The sequence below is a fragment of the Coregonus lavaretus genome (assembly GCF_964263955.1).
Source record: "Coregonus lavaretus genome assembly, chromosome: 23".
NCBI lineage: Eukaryota > Metazoa > Chordata > Actinopteri > Salmoniformes > Salmonidae > Coregonus > Coregonus lavaretus.
The window spans coordinates 32,661,524-32,684,117 of NC_140010.1; the positions used below are offsets into that span (position 1 = coordinate 32,661,524).

The following is a 22,594-nucleotide window of genomic DNA, read 5'->3' on the forward strand; positions in this document are numbered from 1 at the left end:
AAGGAGTTGGAGCCTTGAAGAATGGGCAAAAATCCCAGTGGCTAGATGTGCCAAGCTTATAGAGATATACCCCAAGAGACTTGCAGCTGTACTTGCTGCAAAAGGGGGGGGGGGGGTCTTATTTCTTGTTTGTTTCTTATTTCTTGTTTGTTTGGGTTTGTTTCACCCCAAAAAAATATTTTGCATCTTCAAAGTGGTAGGCATGTTGTGTAAATCAAATGATACAAACCCCCAAAAAATCCATTTTAATTCCAGGTTGTAAGGCAACAAAATAGGAAAAATGCCAAGGGGGGTGAATACATTCGCAAGCCACTGTACACACAATACCCCATAATGTTAAAGTGGAATTATATATTTTTTTATTTTGAAAAAGTTATGAAAAATGAAAAGCTTAAATGCCTCGAGTGAATAAGTATTCAACCCCTTTGTTATTGCAAGCCTAAATAAGTTCAGGACTAAAAATGTGCTTAACAAGTCACATAATATGTTGAGGATGGATCAACAACATATTAGTTACTCCACAATACTAACCTAATTGACAGAGTGAAAGAAGGAAGCCTGTACAGAATAAAAATATTCCAAAACATGCGTCCTGTTTGCAACAAGGCGCTAAAGTAATACTGCAGAATATGTGGCAAAGCAATTCACTTTTTGTCTTCAATACAAAGTGTTATGTTTGGGGCAAATCCAATACAACACATTACTGAGTACCACTCTCCATATTTTCAAGCGTGGTCGTGGCTGCATCCCGTTATATGTATGTTTGTAATCATTAAGAACTGGGGAGTTTTTCAGGATAAAAAAGAAACGGAATGGAGCAAAGCACAGGCAAAATTCTAGAGGAAAACCTGGTTCAGTCTGCTTCCACCAGATGCTGGGAGATGAATTCACCTTTTAGCAGGACAATAACCTAAAACACAAGACCAAATCTACACTTGAGTTGCTTATCAAGAAGACAGTGAATGTTCCTGAGTGGCCGAGTTACAGTTTTTACTTGAACATCTATGGCATGACCTGAAAATGGTTGTCTAGCAATGATCAACAACCAATTTTACAAAGCTTGAAGAATTTTGATAAGAGTAATGGACAAATGTTCAAATGTTGCACAATCCAGGTGTGGAAGCTCTTAGAGACTTACCCAGAAAGACTCACTGCCAAAGGTGCTTCTACAAAGTATTGACTCAGAGATGTAAATACTTATGTACTTATGTATTTCATTTTCAATCAATTTGCTAAAATTACTAAAAACATGTTTTCTCTTTGTCATTATGGGATATTGTATGTAGATGGGTGAGAAAAATAATTAATTAATCCATTTTGAATTCAGGCTGTAAAACAACAAAATGTGGATTAAGTTAAGGGGTATGAATACTTTCTGAAGGTATCTATGAGTGTCTGATACACTGTGTGAATACGGGCCTATATCATAAGCTATAACATTACAAAAGCGACCAACATTTGGCTTAGTATTTACAATATCTAGGTGAGCTTGTCTTAGGATATTTACTGTATGCAAAGCAGCATGGATCATGAATAATAAATTAGGTTAATGAGTGCTTCAACACAACACAGAGGTTGTGGTCCCTGTGGACTGATATGATTTAACCTAACCATTACTAGACACCGCAACCCAGGGTAAGCTGCATTAACTGGTCAACATTAGTATGCTCATGGTAGCTTACACATGAACAGTACTGCATGACCACAACATGTCTTGGACAGAACGAAAGATCAAATCAATGGGGAGAAGTGTGGCTTTAGTTAAAACCTTTACCAAAGAGCAGTGTTACCTAAAGCAAACAAACTGCAACAAACACTGGTAGTCAGAGATTCTTATAGGGTCATAACTATATGACCCTATTTTGTGTTTGCTCATAATGTGTGTCTCTAGTTGTGAGATGTCCATAGGCCTACACTGGTGGTAAACTTAGTAAATGTGTGAGTGGCAGTTGCTGTGTTGAGGTGTGACAGTGTGTGTGTGTGTTTGTGTTTGTGTGTATGTGTGTGTGTGTGTGCGTGTGTGTGTGTGTGCATATACAGTACGTGCCATAGTGAATATAAACTAAACTGACACAGTCAGTGTACAGGTGTCACAGACAGGGACATCTGAGAGAGGAGACTGTGGAGATTACGTGTGTTTATGACAGTGTGGCTACCTGACATCGCCATTACTAAATGCATGTTAGTCACTGAGGTCAAAGGCTCAACACAAGCTCACACAGCTGATGAAGACTGTCACTGTCATTCACCATTGGCAAATAGGCTAGCTACAGTATACGGTGTCCAAAATGCACACACAGATAGACACACCCACACACATAGACACACCCACACACATAGACACGCCCACACACATAAACACACCCACACATAGATACACCCACACACATAGACACACCCACACACATAGACACACCCACACATAGACACACCCACACACATAGACACACCCACATAAACACACCCACACACATTGACACACCCACACACATTGACACACCCACACACATAGACAATTCTCTGGCAGTCTTCTCTTCCATCTCCAATCCAACATCCTACTACACCTCATTCCACCCCTCCATCCCCACTTATACCTGTACACAGAAACACACACTCCTCCATCCCCACTGACCTGCCCTTCTGACACGCCGAGCAGACCCAGGCTTTGTCCTTCTTGCTGTACGAGCGGCAGGTCTTGCAGACGTTGTACTGGCAGTCCAGACATGGGCGCTTGGGGTTGACCAGGAAGGTGAAGGGAGAGCAGCAGCGGATGCAGCAACGCTCGTTGAAGCGATGCTGTCGGGAGAGCAGGGAGCAGCGACTGTCCTCCTCATCCAGCTCCTGCTTCAGCTCACTGAGGGAGGATGATGGAGAGGGGGGGTTAGGGGGAAGAGAGGTTGAGGGGGAGAGAGGATGAGTGAGAGGGGGAGGGTGAGAGAGAGAGAGTAAGCGAGGGTGAGAGAGAGAGAGAGAGAGAGAGAGAGAGAGAGAGAGAGAGAGAGACAGAGGGTGAGGGAGAGAGAGAGAGGGGGAATGAACATTTGATGAATGACAGTGAAACTTCTAAATAATCTCCTTAAAAAGCACATTAATTGGGTGAATAGGATGACCGACAACACACCATGATGTCATGTACAGTACACAACCAGCCACAGCCTCTGTTGATGATCCCCTGCTATAACACCATGGGAATCTGGCTTCTCACACTAACAATACATCTACCTACAGTACATGTCTCTACCAATGTAATAAATGAACCACCGTTTTAGGAGGAAAAAGCTTGTGCTCAAGGGTTCTCATTACATAATGGTGTATGCTGAAAATCTAAACATATGAACATCGGAACACTATCAAACACATCACAGAAGCTGAAGTAAAATTGCTTTCACTCATTCCAAAGTTCCATTCACATTTGACATCATCTGAATATTTTCAATAGATTTGGATCCACTCCAAAAAATGATGACCTGTCGTTCATAAATAAATGAATGACTATAATGAATAACTGAACAGACAGGAGATAAGGATAGGGGAGGGAGGGGTGGAGAGTATGTGGAGCTACTGTATATGTAACAGAGTGCATTCTGTTCTGCCTCAAGCCGGCCTTGAACTCACAACCTTCTGCACAACAACAGTCACCCAAAGCGTACGTCTTAGCCAATAGAGCAAGAGACTAGCCTGTCACTCCATGAGTAACAGTTATATCTCAAGGAAGGTGATACAGTACCCAGGCTACTATAGCAATATTGGCAGTTAGAATACTGGACACACAAAGACAGCAGTCCAGTTTCACACACAGGAGGGCTTTCTAGCTCAACGCAGAGAACAAGACTCCTAGTGACCTGAGCTGTGTCAAACAAAAATCCTTAATCTACTGAAAACAACTTCACTTCCACACTCTGCCCATCAGTAGTGTGTGTGTGTGTCTCTGTGTGTGTACATCTTTGTGTGTGTAAGTGTATACGTGGGTGTGCATAGAGGAGAGAGTTGGCACAGACAGTGGCACTACCAACCGGAGGTATTATGTGCCAAGCAGTGTATGTCCACTGGTGCCACTCTAGAGAAGCAGATGCCAGCCATGTCAGCCCTGTTCAGGTAAGGGCATTATTATGCCCAGCTTCACACCAACAATAAAAATACCCTCTTGAATTATGTATAGGGCTAGAGTTTTTTCCCAAGTACATGACCTGACCAGGAAAAATGTTAGGTTACAGCCTACAGCTAGACACCCAGCTAACAAAAAAAGTTCCCACAACATTAGAGAACGTTCCCTTAAGAATCTCATTAGGTCATTACCTAACGTTTTCATAGGAATGTTCCAGTAATGTGCAAGGACTGTTTCCAAGAACCATTCCCTTAATGTCAAACAATATTAGGAAGGTGTTCCTAATATTTGGTATACGGAATTTCAGCCTGTTCAGGTGGGATGGATCTTTTGTCCCGCATCATGACGTCTCTAGCCTCGTTTATACCTGGCGCTAACGTGGGTCCTGTAAACTGATTTTGTCCATATTCTGATTGTACCCACATTTTCAGACATGCATCTACACATGGTACTAAAATGTTTATCTTATCTGTCCACTGTGTCCACATTGAGACCAGATGTCCTAGTCCTACCCTGGGCTCTATTTTAACAAACCTAGTAATAGTAAATGTTAGTGCTGGTGGTATCGCTATAGCTCTGGGGGTGTGTCTGGAATATTTTTGCTCTTTCGCAATGGGTATTATGGGTGCAGTTGCTGGCGGTGTCGCGAAAGGGCTAGGTTTTGATTAATAAATAAATAGTAGGTGTGTCAAGGCTTGATTCTTCACTGGCCAATCAGAACATGCTCAATATACTGTAAGTCTATCTCATATTTGCTAAATATTTTGAAAATGTTTGCAGTCCACATTGTTCTAGGTAATTGCATTGCTTCAATATGGAAATATATTGTTAAACATAGCATTCACACTGATATATGCCTTCTGTAAAATGCATCATGAGCCATGGGTCAAACTTTGCCAATAAGCAAATGATAAGACCTAAAAATACAGTGAATAATTATAATACAATTCTAATAAAATTAAAAAGCAACTTGTAGGCGAAATAAAATAATTAAATAAGCTACACTACATGACCAAAAGTATGTGGACACCTCCTCGTCGAACATTTCATTCCAAAATCATGGCCATTAATATGGAGTTGGTCCCCCCTTTGCTACTATAACAACCTCCACTCCTCTGGGAAGTCTTTCAAGTAGATGTTGGAACATTGCTGCAGGGACTTGCTTCCATTCAGCCACAAGAGCATTAGTGAGGTCAGGCACTGATGTTGGGTGATTAGGCCTGGGTTTGAGGTCAGGGATCTGTGCAGGCCAATCAAGTTATTCCACACCGATATCGACAAACCATTTCTGTATGGATCTCACTTTGTGCACGGGGGCATTGTCATGCTGAAACAAGAAAGGGCCTTCCCCAAACTGTTGCCACAAAATTGGAAACACAGAATCATCTAGAATGTCATTGTATGCTGTAGCATTAAGATTTCCCTTTACTGGAACTAAGGGGCCTAGCCTGAACCATGAAAAACAGCCCCAGACCATTATTCCTCCTCCACCAAACTTTACAGTTGACACTATGCATTGGGGCAGGTAGCGTTCTCCTGGCATCCGCGAAACCAAGATTCGTCGGACTGCCAGATGGTGAGAACGCATTTCCACTGCTCCAGAGTCCAATGGCGGTGAGCTTTACACCACTCCAGCAGACACTTGGCATTGCGCATGGTAATCTTAGGCTTGTGTGCGGCTGCTCGGCCATGGAAACCCATTTCATGAAGCTCCCGACGAACAGTTCTTGTGCTGACGTTGCTTCCAGAGGCAGTTTGGAACTCTGTAGTGAGTGTTGTAACCGAGGATAGACAATTTTTAAGCGCTACGCGCTTCAGCACTCGGCTGTCCCGTTCTGTGAGCTTGTGTGGCCTACCACTTCGCGGCTAAGCCGTTGTTGCTCCTAGACGTGTCCACTTTACAATAATAGCACTTACAGTTGACCTGGCAGCTCTAGCAGGGCAGAAATTTGACGAACTGACATGTTGGAAAGGTGGCATCCTATGACGGTGCCACGTTGAAAGTCACTGAGCTCTTCAGTAAGGCCATTCTATTGACATTCCTCCTATTCCACTCCAGTCATTACCACAAGCCCATTCTCCCCAATTAAGGTGCCACCAACCTCCTGTGGTACAGTTAGGTAACAGGCATCATAATTGCTCCCCGTGGGCATATAACATTAAGACAACGTAGACTATGGAGGGTTTTACGCACATCCAAACACTTCACAGGTCTGAAAAAGAGCCAATATAAAGAGAAAGGGGAATGATCAATTATAATATATTATAAAAAATAAAGCGAATTGGATGGGAAATTGTGAAAAATACACCAAACTCTTTTTTGAATCTTCAACATAGAAATGCTACCAAAAAGAATTGACAGAAACTTGTTACAAATTATGGAGTCCTCCATTATTCACCTAATTAGATTTTGAAAGAGGAAGCAAAGTATTTTAAGCATATGTTCTCTTTTCAGTCTCTCCCATTTCCACTAACTGATGTTAACTGTTAGGATTTCTTTCCTAATAATAGGGTAAAATTAGCTTATAATTTTTTTTTAAAGCAGCTGTACAGAAACACTTGTGTGAAGGCCAAATTATAGCCTTTAGGCCAGGTGAAACTCCAGGGCTGGATGGCATACCAGTTGAGGTAGATGAAACCTTTTATAATCTACTCAAAGATCCATTATTAGCATGTTTTAACCACTCTTATAAAAATGGTAAACTATCAGGTACTCAGCAAAGTCTGATTTTCTATTACTGAAACAGGTGGTAAGTATAAAGATCCAGTCTAAAAAATAACTGGAGGCCCCTTACAGTTCAGTGCTGTGATGCAAAAATCCAAGCAAAATGCATAGCGCATATAATTAAAAAGGTGTTGTCGGATATTATTCATCCTGATTAGACAGGGTTTTTAAATGGACGATACATTGGAGATAATATAAGACAATTACTTGAAACAATAGAACACTATGAAAAATCTAGGAAAGCAGGTCTGGTATTCATAGCAGATTTTGAAAAGGCTTTTGATAAAGTACGACTAGAATTTATATATAAATGCCTGGACTATTTTAATTTTGGAGAATCTCTTTTGCAATGGGTTAAAGTTATGTATAGTAACCCCAGGTGTAAAATAGTAAATAATGGCTACTTCTCAGAAAGTATTAAACTGTCAAAAGGAGTAAAACAAGGTTGTCCACTGTCTGCATATCTATTTATTATGGCCATCAAAATGTTAGCTATTAAAATCAGCTACATAATAATATAGAGGGGCTAGAAATCCAGGGCTTAAAAACAAAGGTGTAACCTTCTACCATGTATGTAAAATGTGTGTAGAAATACATGTAACAACAAAATAAAAAGTTGTAAAAACAAAGTTTATTTTGGTCCTCCAAAGATGGATGGGCCCCCCAAAAAATTTATAATACAAAAAAAAGAGAAAGGGGGATTGTCCACTCACCATTATAGTGCACACAAATGTATATCGATAGCCTACCATCACCATTGATATGTTCAGTAGTGACTTTGCCACGTGAAAGGTAAACAAACAAACAGTGAAATCGCCTACAAGCGGATTCAGAATCATGGACAGCGATCGGAATTCCCTCGATTTGACAGTTAGATCCAACAGAGGAAAGTGGAAGATGCATTTTTTGACAAAATTATAAACGAAGAACAATAAGTATTTTAAATAACTTAATGTTCCTAAACTGGCTTCCTACAGTCACTGACACCCTTCATGCAATGGGCATCACACAAATGAGTCCAAACTTTTCACAGAAGCTGGACAAAAATTCGGATGACTGTTTTGCTGGCTATAATATTTTCATTAAACATTGGTGATGTACTGATAAGGCTACTGTGTGCGCCTCCGCTGGTTAAATCAATGCCATAACCAAATGTGTTACCGCTAAGACCAGCTTTTGGTCTGTCTTAAATACACCCAGTTGTGCTTAATGAAATTGGAATATTGGCACACATTTTTTAGGACACACCAAAAATATTTCCACCCCTCCCACTTCAGCGCAAGCGAGCAGATGTTAGACAGGTAAATTACCAACCCTGGCGCAAAGGTTGGAAAACAGCAGAACGCTGGCTTTTACAAGTCGAAATTGCCAAAGAGCGTGTGTTTGACACTAGTGCCACCTTAACAGCAGTCTAAAATAATGCCCCCTGTATGCAAATTTTTGACAGATAATCTTTAGAAATAATATTTATTTATTTTCATTTACATTTTGATGCCATAAGTCAATGGTGCCACCTGTCAATAATTTAGAGGGCGGGATAATGCTGATTTTAAAAGGTTTCACTGTCCAGATCTGTCTACACTTGTAAGATATCCAGACACAATGTGGATCTGACTACCTCCGGGGGGGGGGCAGGAAGATCTGATCACAATCAGATCACAATGTGTCTTTTGATTGTCTACACCTGTCAAAAAATGTGAGCACAACCAGAATGTGGACAAAATCAGGACAAAGGATGCCTGTTAGAACCAGGTATAAACAGGGCTACAATGTGATCTGATTATAATAGACCATTGACTGTTCATCCTGTTAATGGGGTGGGCTCTAGACCATCCTATCAGCCAATTAGAGCTGTGTATGTAAATATCTTCACATTTGTTTCCTAATGCCAACATTATCAGACTGAGCATTTCAAGGGCCAAAGGATGATTCAAAATATATGTTGGAGATATTTTCATTAAATAAACACACACAGTGATTTATTAGGCAAATAGTGATGATTTAAAGACTGCATGCGGGCTTTAAACATCCTGTGTTGTGTTCTTATTATTTTATGAGGTACTGCCAATGTCTACCAATGGCATGCCCATCTTTTTGTGAGAAATTACGCTGGTCACTAAAAACATTTATACAGTATTTTTAAAGTATAAATAGTGCTCACTTTAGATTAGGGACTCCAAAAAGACTTAACTAATGATTAATAAATGGTGAACACAGAATTTATAAATTCCTTAAAAATGCCTTATAAATGGTTTATTACGGACCCTTATAATGAAGTGTTACCTACAGTTTTTTTGTAATCAGATTACATGTAAAATAGTTTTTCTTGAGTGTACTTTTAACAGTGCTGAGATTTACTTTGAAGTGCATTTCAAGAAGACGATGGAGAGATGCTGAGCTATATAGAACTGATAAATACACTTACATTTGACATTTTAGTCATTTAGCAGACGCTCTTATCCAGAGCGACTTACAGTTAGTGAGTGCATACATTTTTACATACTGGTCCCCCGTGGGAATCGAACCCACAACCCTGCCGTTGCAAGTGCCATGCTCTACCAACTGAGCTACATGGGACTAAAACTGATCATCTATGAGAGGTTGTGGACATGTGGTCATAATTTATGCTCAAGGGTTAATCTTACAGATTCCCATCTTTCAATGAGAAACTGATTTTAATTAGATCAGTTAGGGGTGTTGTAAATGTTGCCAAATAATGACATGAACATATATCGCTAAGAATGTGAGACTCCCTGAGTGGGTCTCAAGCCCAGGTCAATAGCACCAATGACAAACGCCCTAAAACTGTCCCAATAAGGGATATTCCTAGGGCATGTGCTTATTGGGCCAGGATAGTTAGGCCCGGTCCAGAATAATCCATAAACCCTTCTCCCTAGGCACTTGTGTAGATCTGAAACAACTGGATAGGTGTAAGAAATAGGGTGAACGCACTTCGAAGTAAATCTCAGCTCTGTTAAAAGCACACTCAACTATTTTATTGATCATAGTGATTCACGAGTAACATTTAAACAGGGTTATATGCCCCACCAACATTAGACAACTATCCAAAAAGCCCTAAAATTGCTGAAATAAGTAAATCAAATAAATGACTACGTTTATATGCACACTAATAATTTGATATTAAACTGATTATGGCAGTAGGCAGATTACGCAATAGTCATGCAAACACCTTCCTCTGCTTATCTTAATCATCGTAAGGTCAAAATTGAAGTAAGCATATGCCGATTAAAACATCTGGTTTTCTGAGCAATGTTTCAAATTATTAGGACATGTAAACACCTTAATCTGTGTTCCAGCAGTGTATTTGGTCTATGCATGTGCTAGCACCAGCCGAGCGAGCCTCCCTTATTAGTGCGAGTGAAGTGTGTTCCGAACAACTGAATGTACGCGTCTTAGAAGTAGTTTTCACATACAAACTTTAGATGTTTGAACTCAGACTCAAATATGTTTCGCAAAAATAACATGTTCTCTGTGGTAGAATGTTTATTTTGATTGGCGATTTCCTGCATTTATCAGAGTGCCATCAGGTAGCCTGATTTCAGATGTGTCCATGTAAACAGGATTATTAGGGAATCGCTCTTCTTGCAAAGCAGGTAAACATTTTAACCGAACTATTATATTAATCAGACTATCCACAATAATCACATTATTGTGTGCATGTAACCATACTCATTGATGAGGGAATAGTCTGATTACTGATAACTGACACAGACATGGTGGCGTAGCAGGAAGATTGAAATGCTGTGAAGTAAGAGGTCAATTCAAATCCCAGGGAGGACATGTGGAATAATAACGACTTTATAAATTAACATGCACAATGTAATCATGTGTGTCAAATATGTAAGCTGAGAACACTGTAGGTTAAATGCATTGTTTGTGTGTGTATGAGTGTCCCTAACCTTGCCAAAAAACAAAGAGCTGTGAATGGATCAGTGGTTCACCAATCAGAGCCTTGATGGGCTCAGCCACAGTAACAAGGGGTGATGTGTAATGATGAAACAATTTTTTTTTTGTAGAACGTTTCTTTGGGACCATCAGGCGACATCCCGATACACAGGAATGTTCTTGCAACGTTCTCATGAAACGTGTCTAGAACATTCATATCTTATATTTTGAGAATATGACAGCCATGTGTCTTCCAGTGCCTCGGTCTCTCACTCATCCCTATTTGATATTCTGTGATGCTCCTGCGTGTCAGAGGAGAAATTGAAAAGCAGGATGCATGGAGCCAACAGCAATCACTTGGGGACAGATGGGTGGAGAGACAGAGAAAGCCTTAGCCCAGGTACACTAGCTGCATCAAATGACAGTTTAGCCTTTTAATGAGATAACAACTGAAAAGGGTGGGTGTGAGTGGTGTGTACATGCGTGTGTGTGTGTGTGTGTGTGTGTGTGTGTGTGTGTGTGTGTGTGTGTGTGTGTGTGTGTGCGTGTACAGTAAATGAATTAGAGCTCAATGTCCTTAAGCCATTGTGTCATTAATGGACAGTAACTTTATCACCAGCATTTGATAAAGACTCCACCAGGTCTAATCAAAACCTAATGAAATCACAGGATCTGACGCTAACTTAACTATCCAGTGTCTTATCTCTGAAACTACCTCTAAATCAAGTGAGGAAATTATGAGTAGAATCAGTATGATGATGAATACAGCTGAAATTCAATCAAACCACACTTCAGACAACCAGCACTGCTTTATACTGTGTTGAAACTGCACCATCAAGCTCGCCCAATCTCCCCAGCCTGGCTGTACAAATCCAGACATAAACGGAAAACAACAAGATTAGTTGTTGGTAAGCGCCTGGCCTGTTTACTAGAATCAAACAGAGTAGCAGCAGCGACTCATTTCCTAATCACTGGGGAAGTGAAGGGTAAAACGTCTGGTTGGAAGAGAGAGCTATGAAGACTGCCAATAAGAGTCTGCTGGATATGCTAAGGTTGCACAGCTGTGATATAAACTAAGTGAAGTTTGGGTCTTTACAAACTGGTCATCCTCTTGTCAGTTGCCACTATCTTGAGATCAAATCAAATCAAATCGATTCAAATCAAATTGTATTTGTCACATACACGTGTTTAGCAGATGTTATAGCGGGTGTAACAAAATGCTTGTGCTTCTAGCTCCGACAGTGCAGTAATATCTAACAAGTCTAACAAGTAATATCTAGCAATTTCACAACATATACCCAATACACACAAAACTAGTAAGGAATGGGATTTAAGAATATATACATATATGGAAAAGCAATGACAGAGCGGCATGGACTATGATACAGTAGAATATTATAGAATAGAATGCAGTATATACATATACATATGAGATGAGTAGTGCAAGATATGTAAACATTATTAAAGTGACTAGTGTTCCATTTCTTAAAGTGGTCAGTGATGTCAATAGGCAGCAGCAGCCTCTAATGTGCTAGTGATGGCTATTTAACAGTCTGATGGCCTTGAGATAGAAGCTGTTTTTCATTCTCTCGGTCCCAGCTTTGATGCACCTGTACTGACCTCGCCTTCTGGATGATAGCGGGGTGAACAGGCAGTGGCTCGGGTGGTTGATGTCCTTGATGATCTTTTTGGCCTTCCTGTGACATCGGGTGCTGTATGTGTCTTGGAGGGCAGGTAGTTTTCCCCCGGCAATGCGTTCGGCAGACCGCACCACCCTCTGGAGAGCCCTGCGGTTGCGAAAGGTGCAGTTGCCGTACCAGGCGGTGATACAGCCCGACAGGATGCTCTCAATTGTGCATCTGTAAAATGTTGTGAGGGTTTTAGGTGCTAAGCCAAATTTCTTCAGCCTCCTGAGGTTGAAGAGGCTCTGTTGTGCCTTCTTCACCACACTGTCTGCGTGGGTGGACCATTTCAGTTTGTTGGTGATGTGTACGCCAAGGAACTTGAAGCTCAAGGAGGACTGAAAAAAGGTTCAGGATGGCAACTTAAGCTAAGCCTAGTTAGAGTCTCCAAGGACTGAGCACACACCCCTTATGTGGTGTATAAATTCCAGGTTGTAGCGCCAGCACATCTCTACTACTTTCAATCAAGTGGATCAAGCCCCCATTGTAACTACATCTCCATAACGTTGATACATACCTTATTACACTGAATTTTGCAATAGATCTCAAGTGAATGCTGGCCAGACACCAAAGACTCAGGCCAAGACTTTGATCAGTCCAAAACAGTCTGATAATCTTGGCAAAATCCACATATTTCAGTCACCACTGAATCAACACTAGCCTTGTAAACCAGCCTGGTTGCGTGATAGCTCACCATTCTGTTCCTTACAGAATCAACACAACTATCAGACTGGTTATATGAGGTTAGATCAACTCTGAGCCGATTAGGGCAGAATAACTTTCTGTGGTTTTCAGAGGTGTCTGGGTAGCCATTTGATTAGATGTTCAGGACTCTTATGGCTTGGGGGTAGAAGCTGTTTAGAAGCCTCTTGGACCTAGACTTGGCGCTCCGGTACCACTTGCCGTGCGGTAGCAGAGAGAAATGCAATCTCACCCTGTACATAAGCATGCATTAGAGTGAGAAAGAGAGAGAGCGAGAGAGAGAGAGAGAGAGAGAGAGAGCGAGAACGAGAGAGCGAGAGAGAGGGAGAGAGAGAGAGAGAGAGAGAGAGAGAGAGAGAGAGAGAGAGAGAGAGAGAGAGAGAGAGAGAGAGAGAGAGAGAGAGAGAGAGAGAGAGAGAGAGAGAGAGAGAGTTGCCCTCCCCCTGAAGGTTCTGGAGCATAGTAGAGAGAAAGGACTACTGTTGTTTTTACCCTCTGAAGGCTCACTCAGCAGGCTTTATGGTTTCCTACTATTGTGTTCTTGGAGAGGTGAGAATGCTTCTCATTGCTCACTACCTCACCACACATAACTCAGACCATGAATGCATTAACAGATGTGGGTATTCAGAACCATCCAAGGACACCTCTTAGTTTTAATCAGTTAGTATCCAATTATCACATACAGCACAACACACTGCGGTCTTGACGCTTGTATCTAAGGACTTCAATTGCTGTCATTTTAATTCATACACCCAAACCCAAATCTACCACCAACCCATACACCATACATTCTAGCCCCTACCTACTTGTACAGATCTGAAAGGACTGTAAATGACTGTATGGGTGTAAGAAATATGGGACTGTACAGTAATGACTCTACTTTCCCCCCTAATAGGCCATATTGATTACCCCTATCCAATCTGAGAGGATAGGGGTATATACCAGTATCCATGGTGATTTAGGCAGGAAGTGAGTCATAGTCAAACAGGAAAGGGCAGGCTCTTCCTGTCTCTTGTTTTGGAGACACAGTGGGCCAGAGGCAGGATGGGAAATCTCCTGTGATCTCCAATGCCTGGACTCCAGCCACCCAAGTCATAGACTGTTCTCTCTGCTACCGCACGGCAAGTGGTACCGATGAAACAAGTCTGGAACCAACAGGAGCCTAAACAGCTTCTACCCCCAAGCCATAAGACTGCTAAATAGTTAGTTAAATAGTTAACCAATAGCTACCCGGACTATCTGCATTGACCCTTTTTGCACTAACTCTTTTGACTCATCACATATACGCTGCTGTTTCTGTTTATTATCTATCCTGTTTCCTAGTCACTTTATCCCTACCTACAGTGAGGGAAAAAAGTATTTGATCCCCTGCTGAATTTGTACGTTTGCCCACTGACAAAGACATGATCAGTCTATATTTTTTTGTTAGGTTTATTTGAACAGTGAGAGACAGAATAACAAAAACAACATCCAGAAAAACTCATGTCAAAAATGTTATAAATTGATTTGCATTTTAATGAGGGAAATAAGTATTTGACCCCTCTGCAAAACATGACTTAGTACTTGGTGGCAAAACCCTTGTTGGCAATCACAGAGGTCAGACGTTTCTTGTAGTTGGCCACCAGGTTTGCACACATCTCAGGAGGGATTTTGTCCCACTCCTCTTTGCAGATCTTTTCCAAGTCATTAAGGTTTCGAGGCTGACGTTTGGCAACTCTAACCTTCACCTCCCTCCACAGATTTTCTATGGGATTAAGGTCTGGAGACTGGCTAGGCTACTCCAGGACCTTAATGTGCTTCTTCTTGAGCCACTCCTTTGTTGCCTTGGTCGTGTGTTTTGGGTAATTGTCATGCTGGAATACCCATCCACGACCAATTTTCAATGCCCTGGCTGAGGGAAGGAGGTTCTCACCCAAGATTTAACGGTACATGGCCCCGTCCATCGTCCCTTTGATGCGGTTAAGTTGTCCTGTCCCCTTAGCAGAAAAACACCCCCAAAGTATAATGTTTCCACCTCCATGTTTGATGGTGGGGATGGTGTTCTTGGGGTCATAGGCAGCATTCTTCCTCCTCCAAACATGGCGAGTTGAGTTGATGCCAAAGAGCTCGATTCTGGTCTCATCTGACCACAACACGTTCAGCCAGTTCTCCTCTGAATCATTCAGATGTTCATTGGAAAATATCAAACGGGCTGTATATGTGCTTTCTTGAGCAGGGGGACCTTGCGGGCGCTGCAGGATTTCAGTCCTTCACGGCGTAGTGTGTTACCAATTGTTTTCTTGGTGACTATGGTCCCAGCTGCCTTGAGATCATTGACAAGATCCTCCCGTGTAGTTCTGGGCTGATTCCTCACCGTTCTCATGATCATTGCAACTCCACGAGGTGAGATCTTGCATGGAGCCCCAGGCCGAGGGAGATTGACAGTTATTTTGTGTTTCTTCCATTTGCGAATAATCGCACCAACTGTTGTCACCTTCTCACCAAGCTGCTTGGCGATGGTCTTGTAGCCCATTCCAGCCTTGTGTAGGTCTACAATCTTGTCCCTGACATCCTTGGAGAGCTCTTTGGTCTTGGCCATGGTGGAGAGTTTGGAATCTGATTGATTGATTGCTTCTGTGGACAGGTGTCTTTTATACAGGTAACAAACTGAGATTATGAGCACTCTCTTTAAGAGTGTGCTCCTAATCTCAGTTTGTTACCTGTATAAAAGACACCTGGGAGCCAGAAATCTTTCTGATTGTGAGGGGGTCAAATACTTATTTCCCTCATTAAAATGCAAATCAATTTATAACATTTTTGACATGCGTTTTTCTGGATTTTTTTGTTGTTATTCTGTCTCTCAATGTTCAAATAAACCTACCATTAAAATTATAGACTGATCATTTCTTTGTCAGTGGGCAAACGTACAAAATCAGCAGGGGATCAAATACTTTTTTCCCCTCACTGTGTATGTACATACCTACCTCAATTACCTGGTACCGCTGCACATCGACTCGGTACTGGTACCCCGTGTATATAGCTAAGTTATCATTGTGTTTTTATTCCTCGTGTTATTATATTTATATTTTTCTATTTTCTTTCTCTCTGCATTGTTGGGAAGGACCCGTAAGTAAGCATTTCACTGTTAGTCTACACCTGTTATTTACGAAGCATGTGACAAATACATTTTGATTTGATTTGATTGGACCTGGATAGAAATCTGTGATCCTCCTTAACCCATAGCAAGTCCCACTGAGTTGACTACTTTATCATAGTGAAAGCCTTCAATGGCACTACCCATGCTGAAACAGGCTTTGTGGCAAGTGTGCCCTCCATCCTATGGTCCAAAGGTCCAAACTCACCTGAGGCGCTCGTCCTCTTTCTTCCGGAGCCTCATGTCCCTCTGCACCACTTGTAGAACGTGCTCTGCCTCATCGTCCGTCAGTCCCGACATGTCCAGCTTCCGCCTCATGGCTGACTCAGGTACCACTGTCAATCCAACACCCTGGCCCAATCCACTGTCTCCACTGAGCTCAGGACAACCTGTAAAAGGGATGACAGACATTGGGAAAAGGTCAAAGGATGAAGTTGCTCCTAGATTATGATGTAAGGACAGTTTGGGTTGTTTCTTCTGATGGTTAAGGTTTAAGAGGGTTGAGAGGGTTAAGTTGGTCTTAAGTGTCTGCCTAACTTAGATCCACACAACACAACAGAGAACAATGCTCATGTCGTCTCTTCCTTCTGCAAAAGTCATTTTCAGTGAGCACACTCTTAGAAAAAAGGGTTCTAAAAGTGTTATTTGCAGAGGAATAGGGTTCTACCAAGAACTGTTTTCATCTGAAGAACCCTTTTTGATAAACAAGGGTTATTTGTAAGGCAAAGGGTTCTACCTAAAACCTTTAACATTCTGATAACCTTTTTTGGTAGAAGGGTTTTTTATGATTCTTGGGAAGGCAAGATGGGTTCTACATAGAACCCTTCTGAATCTGAATAAGCTTTTTTATTGTAATATGTTTCTTTCTTTTAAATAGTGCCCGAGCATTGGTGTTTACCTAAGTATTTAAACATTAAAATCAGGGAGTTTGAGTAATCTGATACATTTAAAAAGATATGTGTGAGAATGTTTTAAAATGTATATGGAAATATTGTGAATGTATCTGGTATTCCCTAAATAACATTACATTTACAGTACTGATATAATTTATATTTTTTCCATGATTTCTGTCTTTCAAATGAGTATTTTCTGTGATTTTATTGAGCAGAGAGTAGGCGAATAGAAGGGAGTATGAGTGAACCAGCTGTGTCCCTATGGGGACAAACCGAATAATCCTATATGGTTCTACTTTACACCTTTTTTTCGAAGAGTGCATCACACACCTTACTGCTGAATCACAGTAACAACTAGCTACATCAATATTCAACTAAAACAGATATACAAATTAAGCCTTTTTTTACTTCACAGGTCTAATGAAATTCTGCGTCTGTGTTGATTTCACAATATAGAGCAGGCACCAGGAAGGAATACATGGTGGCTCTGCAGTCTTTTGTCAGGGTGGGAGCTTTCTGGCATGCAGGTCAGGCAGAAAGACCTTCCTATCCAATCCTTATGTAGCATAATTTGTCTCTCTGTGTACAGACAATGAGAGCCAGAACCATTCCGAAAAGCATCTTCTTTACAAAATGTTTAAAAAATTATCTCCTTTTACAGAAGACTGAATTGTAATTAGTCCCTTTTCACTTAACAATGAGATGCCTTTACTTGAGTGAATGAATATAACCTAATCATCCACAAATTACATATGACTGTAGGCTCTGACTCTCTCTTAAATCAAGATACCATTGTCTAGATTTGTTTCAAGTCCTTCATTTCCTCCAAGACAAAAGGAAAACAATTATGGTTGGTATTTTGTGTGTGCAGGAAACACAAAACTAAATATTTAAGATGAACAATGGTGAATGAAAAGCTCAACTAACGCTCTGTGCTGAAAAACAAGACTGAACACAAGATTACAAGTGTGACTGATTGAAAGAAAACAAGGGTGGGCTACACTATGCGGATACTTGTACTCTCAGATTGAACAACACATTGAGCTGTCTGACTTTTCAGGAGCAGCCAAACACCCACCAGACCTGGGTTCAGATACTATTCGAAATCCTTCAAATACTTTTAGCATTTGCTTCAGCCTGCCTGAAGTGCCAGATTGGTGGGGTTTGCACTTTTGCAACTGTTCTATTGGTTCCATTGTACCTGGCAAGGTCAATCAAGCCTAGATATAGTATTTTAAATGATTTCATATAGTATTTGAACCCAGGTCTGACACCCATCTCTGGCTTGTTAATAACTCGTGATTAAGGTACTAACTACAGCAGGTGATTAGGACTGCTCTCAGCACAGCAGCACCCTAAACCCCATGGTGAGAGAACACACATTTCAATCTGATAAGCCACAACAATCAAGCCGTTTTGTAAGGAGCATTTAGTACTCATGGCCTGAACCCAGATGGAGCCAAGTTGCCATTCTGGTAAACGAATAGGTTTTTATATGTTGGCTAGGCCTTCTATAAATCAATCAATTCACCTTATTAGCGTAAAATAAATATGCTATAGGCTATGCAGAGCCGTGATCGGGTCCATGCGGGTCTATTAGCTGTAGTTACATTGACTCGAGACCCGATAACAATCAAACAGACCCGCCCAGGACCTGAGGGAAAAGTTAGAATTTTTGGACCCGGACTCGCTCAGGTCCTGGGACGGGTCTTGGGTATCCAGGTTTGGGTGGACCCGTGAAGACCTGTATGTACACAGTCAAAAGTCCCAGAAGAGATTCAACAGTGTGTGTGTGCGTGTGTGTGTGTGTGCGTACGTATATGCGTATGTGCGTGTGCATACGTGCATGTGTGGAGTCAGTCCAAAAGCTCATGTCTCACTCCAACACTGACATAATAGCGTATGATAACTGATCTACAATCTGTTGAGCTGATGTGAGAAACACAGGAGTCCCTTTTCCTAGAGTTAACAGCAAACATTGCCTGCATCTGTACAATCCTGTTAATCCATTCAGTATCTCTGTTTTTGAAAATCTTCCAGGCCTGGAGAAGAAAATATTTAAAGAAAAACTAGGATAAAAGTAAGAGCCTATGTTTAGAACAATACAGTCACATATTCTACAGCCACCCATATCAAATGAAGAATTTAAAACAGCATTGTTTGCCTATGACAGGGGGGGAGAGATAGAGAGAGAGAATGAGAGAGAGATAGAATTTACATTTGTGAATAATTCGTTATTATACCAGTACTACCTTGTGATGATAGTGATGAACAGTGAAATCAAATTCATATTGATGAATGGGCTATTACTATTAGGCTATTCGGCTTCATCAGTCGTATAGTAAATTACTATAACTTTGACGGGGTGTAATAATAACATTTTAATTTGTCACACAAACGTAGCTTATATCAAAACATTAAAATGTAGAGAAATAAGTAACTCACCGGGTCCGTGCCTTAGGCTTCTTCTTCTCAGGTCCACACCGGTACAGTGAGCAAATCCCGGTCTCTGCCCAAATGTTGTGCAAGTCAGCTGTCGTGCGTGCATTAACACGATTTATGAAAGCCAGAAACACTCTAGCCTACATGATCATATCCGTGTAAGTTAAGTCCATTTCATTCTCGTTTCATGTTAGTCTCTTCTCTTCAGAATTTCGACTTACTTTTTAGGCAACACATGCATAAAGCTAATAACCTATGTTTCGGTCTCTGTACAGTATTGAAAGGACGATATCTGGACTACTAAGAAGCGCAATCGAAGTTGCAAACACCTGCGCTGCTGGCGAAAGAGCCTATCAGACCGCTGCATATAAACCGTTATTTTACTGTTTGGAATAAACGCGGCACAGTAGGCTAAACTGTAAATTAATTTGTATAGCCCGGAAGTGATATCACAAAGACTAGACCACTGTAGTTAAATTCATTGACAAAAGTTAATATAATTGAGCAATACATTTTCCATGACATGTTTTTAACTGAATGAGAATGAAGGTATTATATTCTAAGCTTCCATCATCTATTTCTATGGAGCAACTAAAGCTGGATTTTAGGTTTAAACTTTTCATGGAACAATGTTTAACACTCCATAATCACATTGGCCTACTAAACCTGAAATGCGATGAAATAATAATCATGGGCACATTTTATCACATTTTTATGTAAGTCATGATCAACCGAATGCTCATTGAAGTTTTTAACCTGGTATCCCTTCCCCATTCAGATAGCCTTTCTCCTCATAGCCTTACTGAACCCAACAAGAAACAATGCATCAGCCCAGCATGAAAAAGGGAGAAAAACAGGTGCTCAACTGCAAGAGATGGTGAATTAAATAAAACCTCATAACCAGGAATCGTCACAGCCTGTGACTGTCTCCCATAAAAGAAAAGCTCCTGCTAGAACAGTGAACTGTCACACAGTGAGGTTTCCTGGGGTGAGGAGGCTTTTTGTAGACTGGTCCCAGATCTGTTTGTGCTGTCTTGCCAACGTCAATGGTCATTAGTGTGACACAGATCTGGGTCCAGGCTTTTTGAGGGAGCCAGTGAAGTGATTGTTTGGAGGATAAAGCTGGACTAATGATTGCTTCACGTGAAACCCAGTCACATGTGGATCCAGTCAGCTGGGGTGGCTGCTGCCTGGGCTATGGTGTGGTGTGGTGTGGTGTGGTGTGGTGTGGTGTGGTGTGGTGTGGGAGGACAAAGTTCACTGGGTCCCTCTGCTGCTTGTAGTAGACTCGGTATCAGAGTGCAGAATCACACCGTAATCACACTATTCTCCATATAGTGCACAAAGTAGTAGGAGTTGAATTTAATTGAGAGAGAGAGGAAGAGAGGACGAGAGGAAGAGAGGAACAGAGAGGAATAGAAATGAGAAGTAGGTGTGTTGCATGCATGAGTGCATGAGTGTGCGAAATGCGTTTGTGCATTGTGCATGCGCATGTGAGCCTGTGTAATAAAAGTACAAAAGAGAGTTGAGTGTGTAGTCAGGTTCCAGTGCATCAGTATGGAGCAGACTGTGTGGCTGCAGGGTGTCCTGTGTCTGCAGGTCTGTCTGCTCTCCACCACGGCCCTCCCTGGACAAGACAGACGGACAGCAGCCTTTCAAACCAACCAAGCTATGGTGAGACATTCCAATCCTCTGTACTTTACTGGTCAGAATGATCTGTGTTCTTCTACACACAGAATGAAATAGAACACTAATATAAATGTATCTCCATGGGTCTACCAACCTTTATGGTCGGGGAACACTGTGAGTCAGTGAGGGTTTGTCCAATAAGTTCACAAATAAAGTAATCAGTACTGTACATGTTTGAGGCAAATTTGCTCTCATCTTCAGAGCACATCAATGATTTTACAGCCAACAATATAATTGTGTGCACGTGCGGCTTCAACTGTGTGGGGTGACACACATGTGTTTTCACTCAATTATCCAGGACCTCTGCCATCCAGGACCTCTATACCAGGCGGTGTCAGAGGAAGGCCCTAAACATTGTCATAGACTGTTCTCTCTGCTACCGCACGGCAAGCAGTACCGATGCACCAAGTCTGAAACTAACAGGACCTTGAACAGCTTCTACCCCCAAGCCATAAGACTGCTAAATACGGCAACTTCAATTAATAGCCCATGCGTTTATTTGCTGCAATCACTGAACACAACCACCGCTAATTAGAGACAGGCTTCTGTTTGAGACAGGCGTCTATTTTCTTAAATCACACAGCTTTTGCTCAATAACATTTTGAAAAGACTACCACACTGTGTATTGTGACCAGCATGACCAGTACAAACATTATAGTAACAAATCCATCGCAGATCAGACTAGGCTGCCTATCATACACCCCCGATTTCACCCTTCAGCACAATTATGTACCTTGTTGAGCGTTGTATCCCCCGTAGTTGCAATCACACCAGATAGACTTCGGTATTCAACGTTTGTCCAGGTCCCCTGGAAATCGGGAGATGCCTTCAATACCGTCCACTAGGGGCAACTTAACCGTCAAAGTTTATTATGATTAATCGTCACGTTTTTTCTGTTTCAACAACCTTAAGCCTTACCTACTTTCTCTTCACCCCTAGATGTTTCTCTTCCCCTGGAAAAATGTTAAAAACTGAAGTGAGCCCGTGAGATCTTGTTGCTAGTTGAGCTGACCATGTCTTCACATACGCTGCTGCTACTGTTTCTTATCTATCCTGTTGCCCAGTCACTCTATTCCTAGTTATATGTACATATCTACCTCAGTTACCTCATACACCTCGGTACTGGTACCCCGTGTATTTAGCCAAGTTAGCATTACTCATTGTGTATTTATTATTACTTATATTATTATGTGTTATTACTTTTCTGTTATTTCTCTATTTTCTTTCTCTCTGCATTGTTGGGAAGGGCCTGTAAGTAAGCATTTCACTATTAGTTCACACCTGTTGTTTACGAAGTATGTGAAGAATAACATTTTA

The 22,594-nt window shown here is 41.4% G+C and overlaps 1 protein-coding gene across 1 annotated transcript in view; it reads right to left on the bottom strand.

Annotated features, from left to right (window-relative positions):
• The window catches only part of myripa (myosin VIIA and Rab interacting protein a), a 56,236-nt gene extending 36,596 nt beyond the window's left edge, over positions 1-19,640 (bottom strand). Inside the window, exons 1-3 of the mRNA XM_084187982.1 lie at positions 19,592-19,640; positions 16,462-16,642; positions 2,633-2,854 (exon numbers count right to left, since the gene is read on the bottom strand). Coding sequence (XP_084044108.1) covers positions 2,633-2,854; positions 16,462-16,571 — 332 coding nt within the window. The 5' untranslated portion in view covers positions 16,572-16,642; positions 19,592-19,640. The remainder of the gene's footprint in view (positions 1-2,632; positions 2,855-16,461; positions 16,643-19,591) is intronic.
• Positions 19,641-22,594: the final 2,954 nt, after the last annotated feature.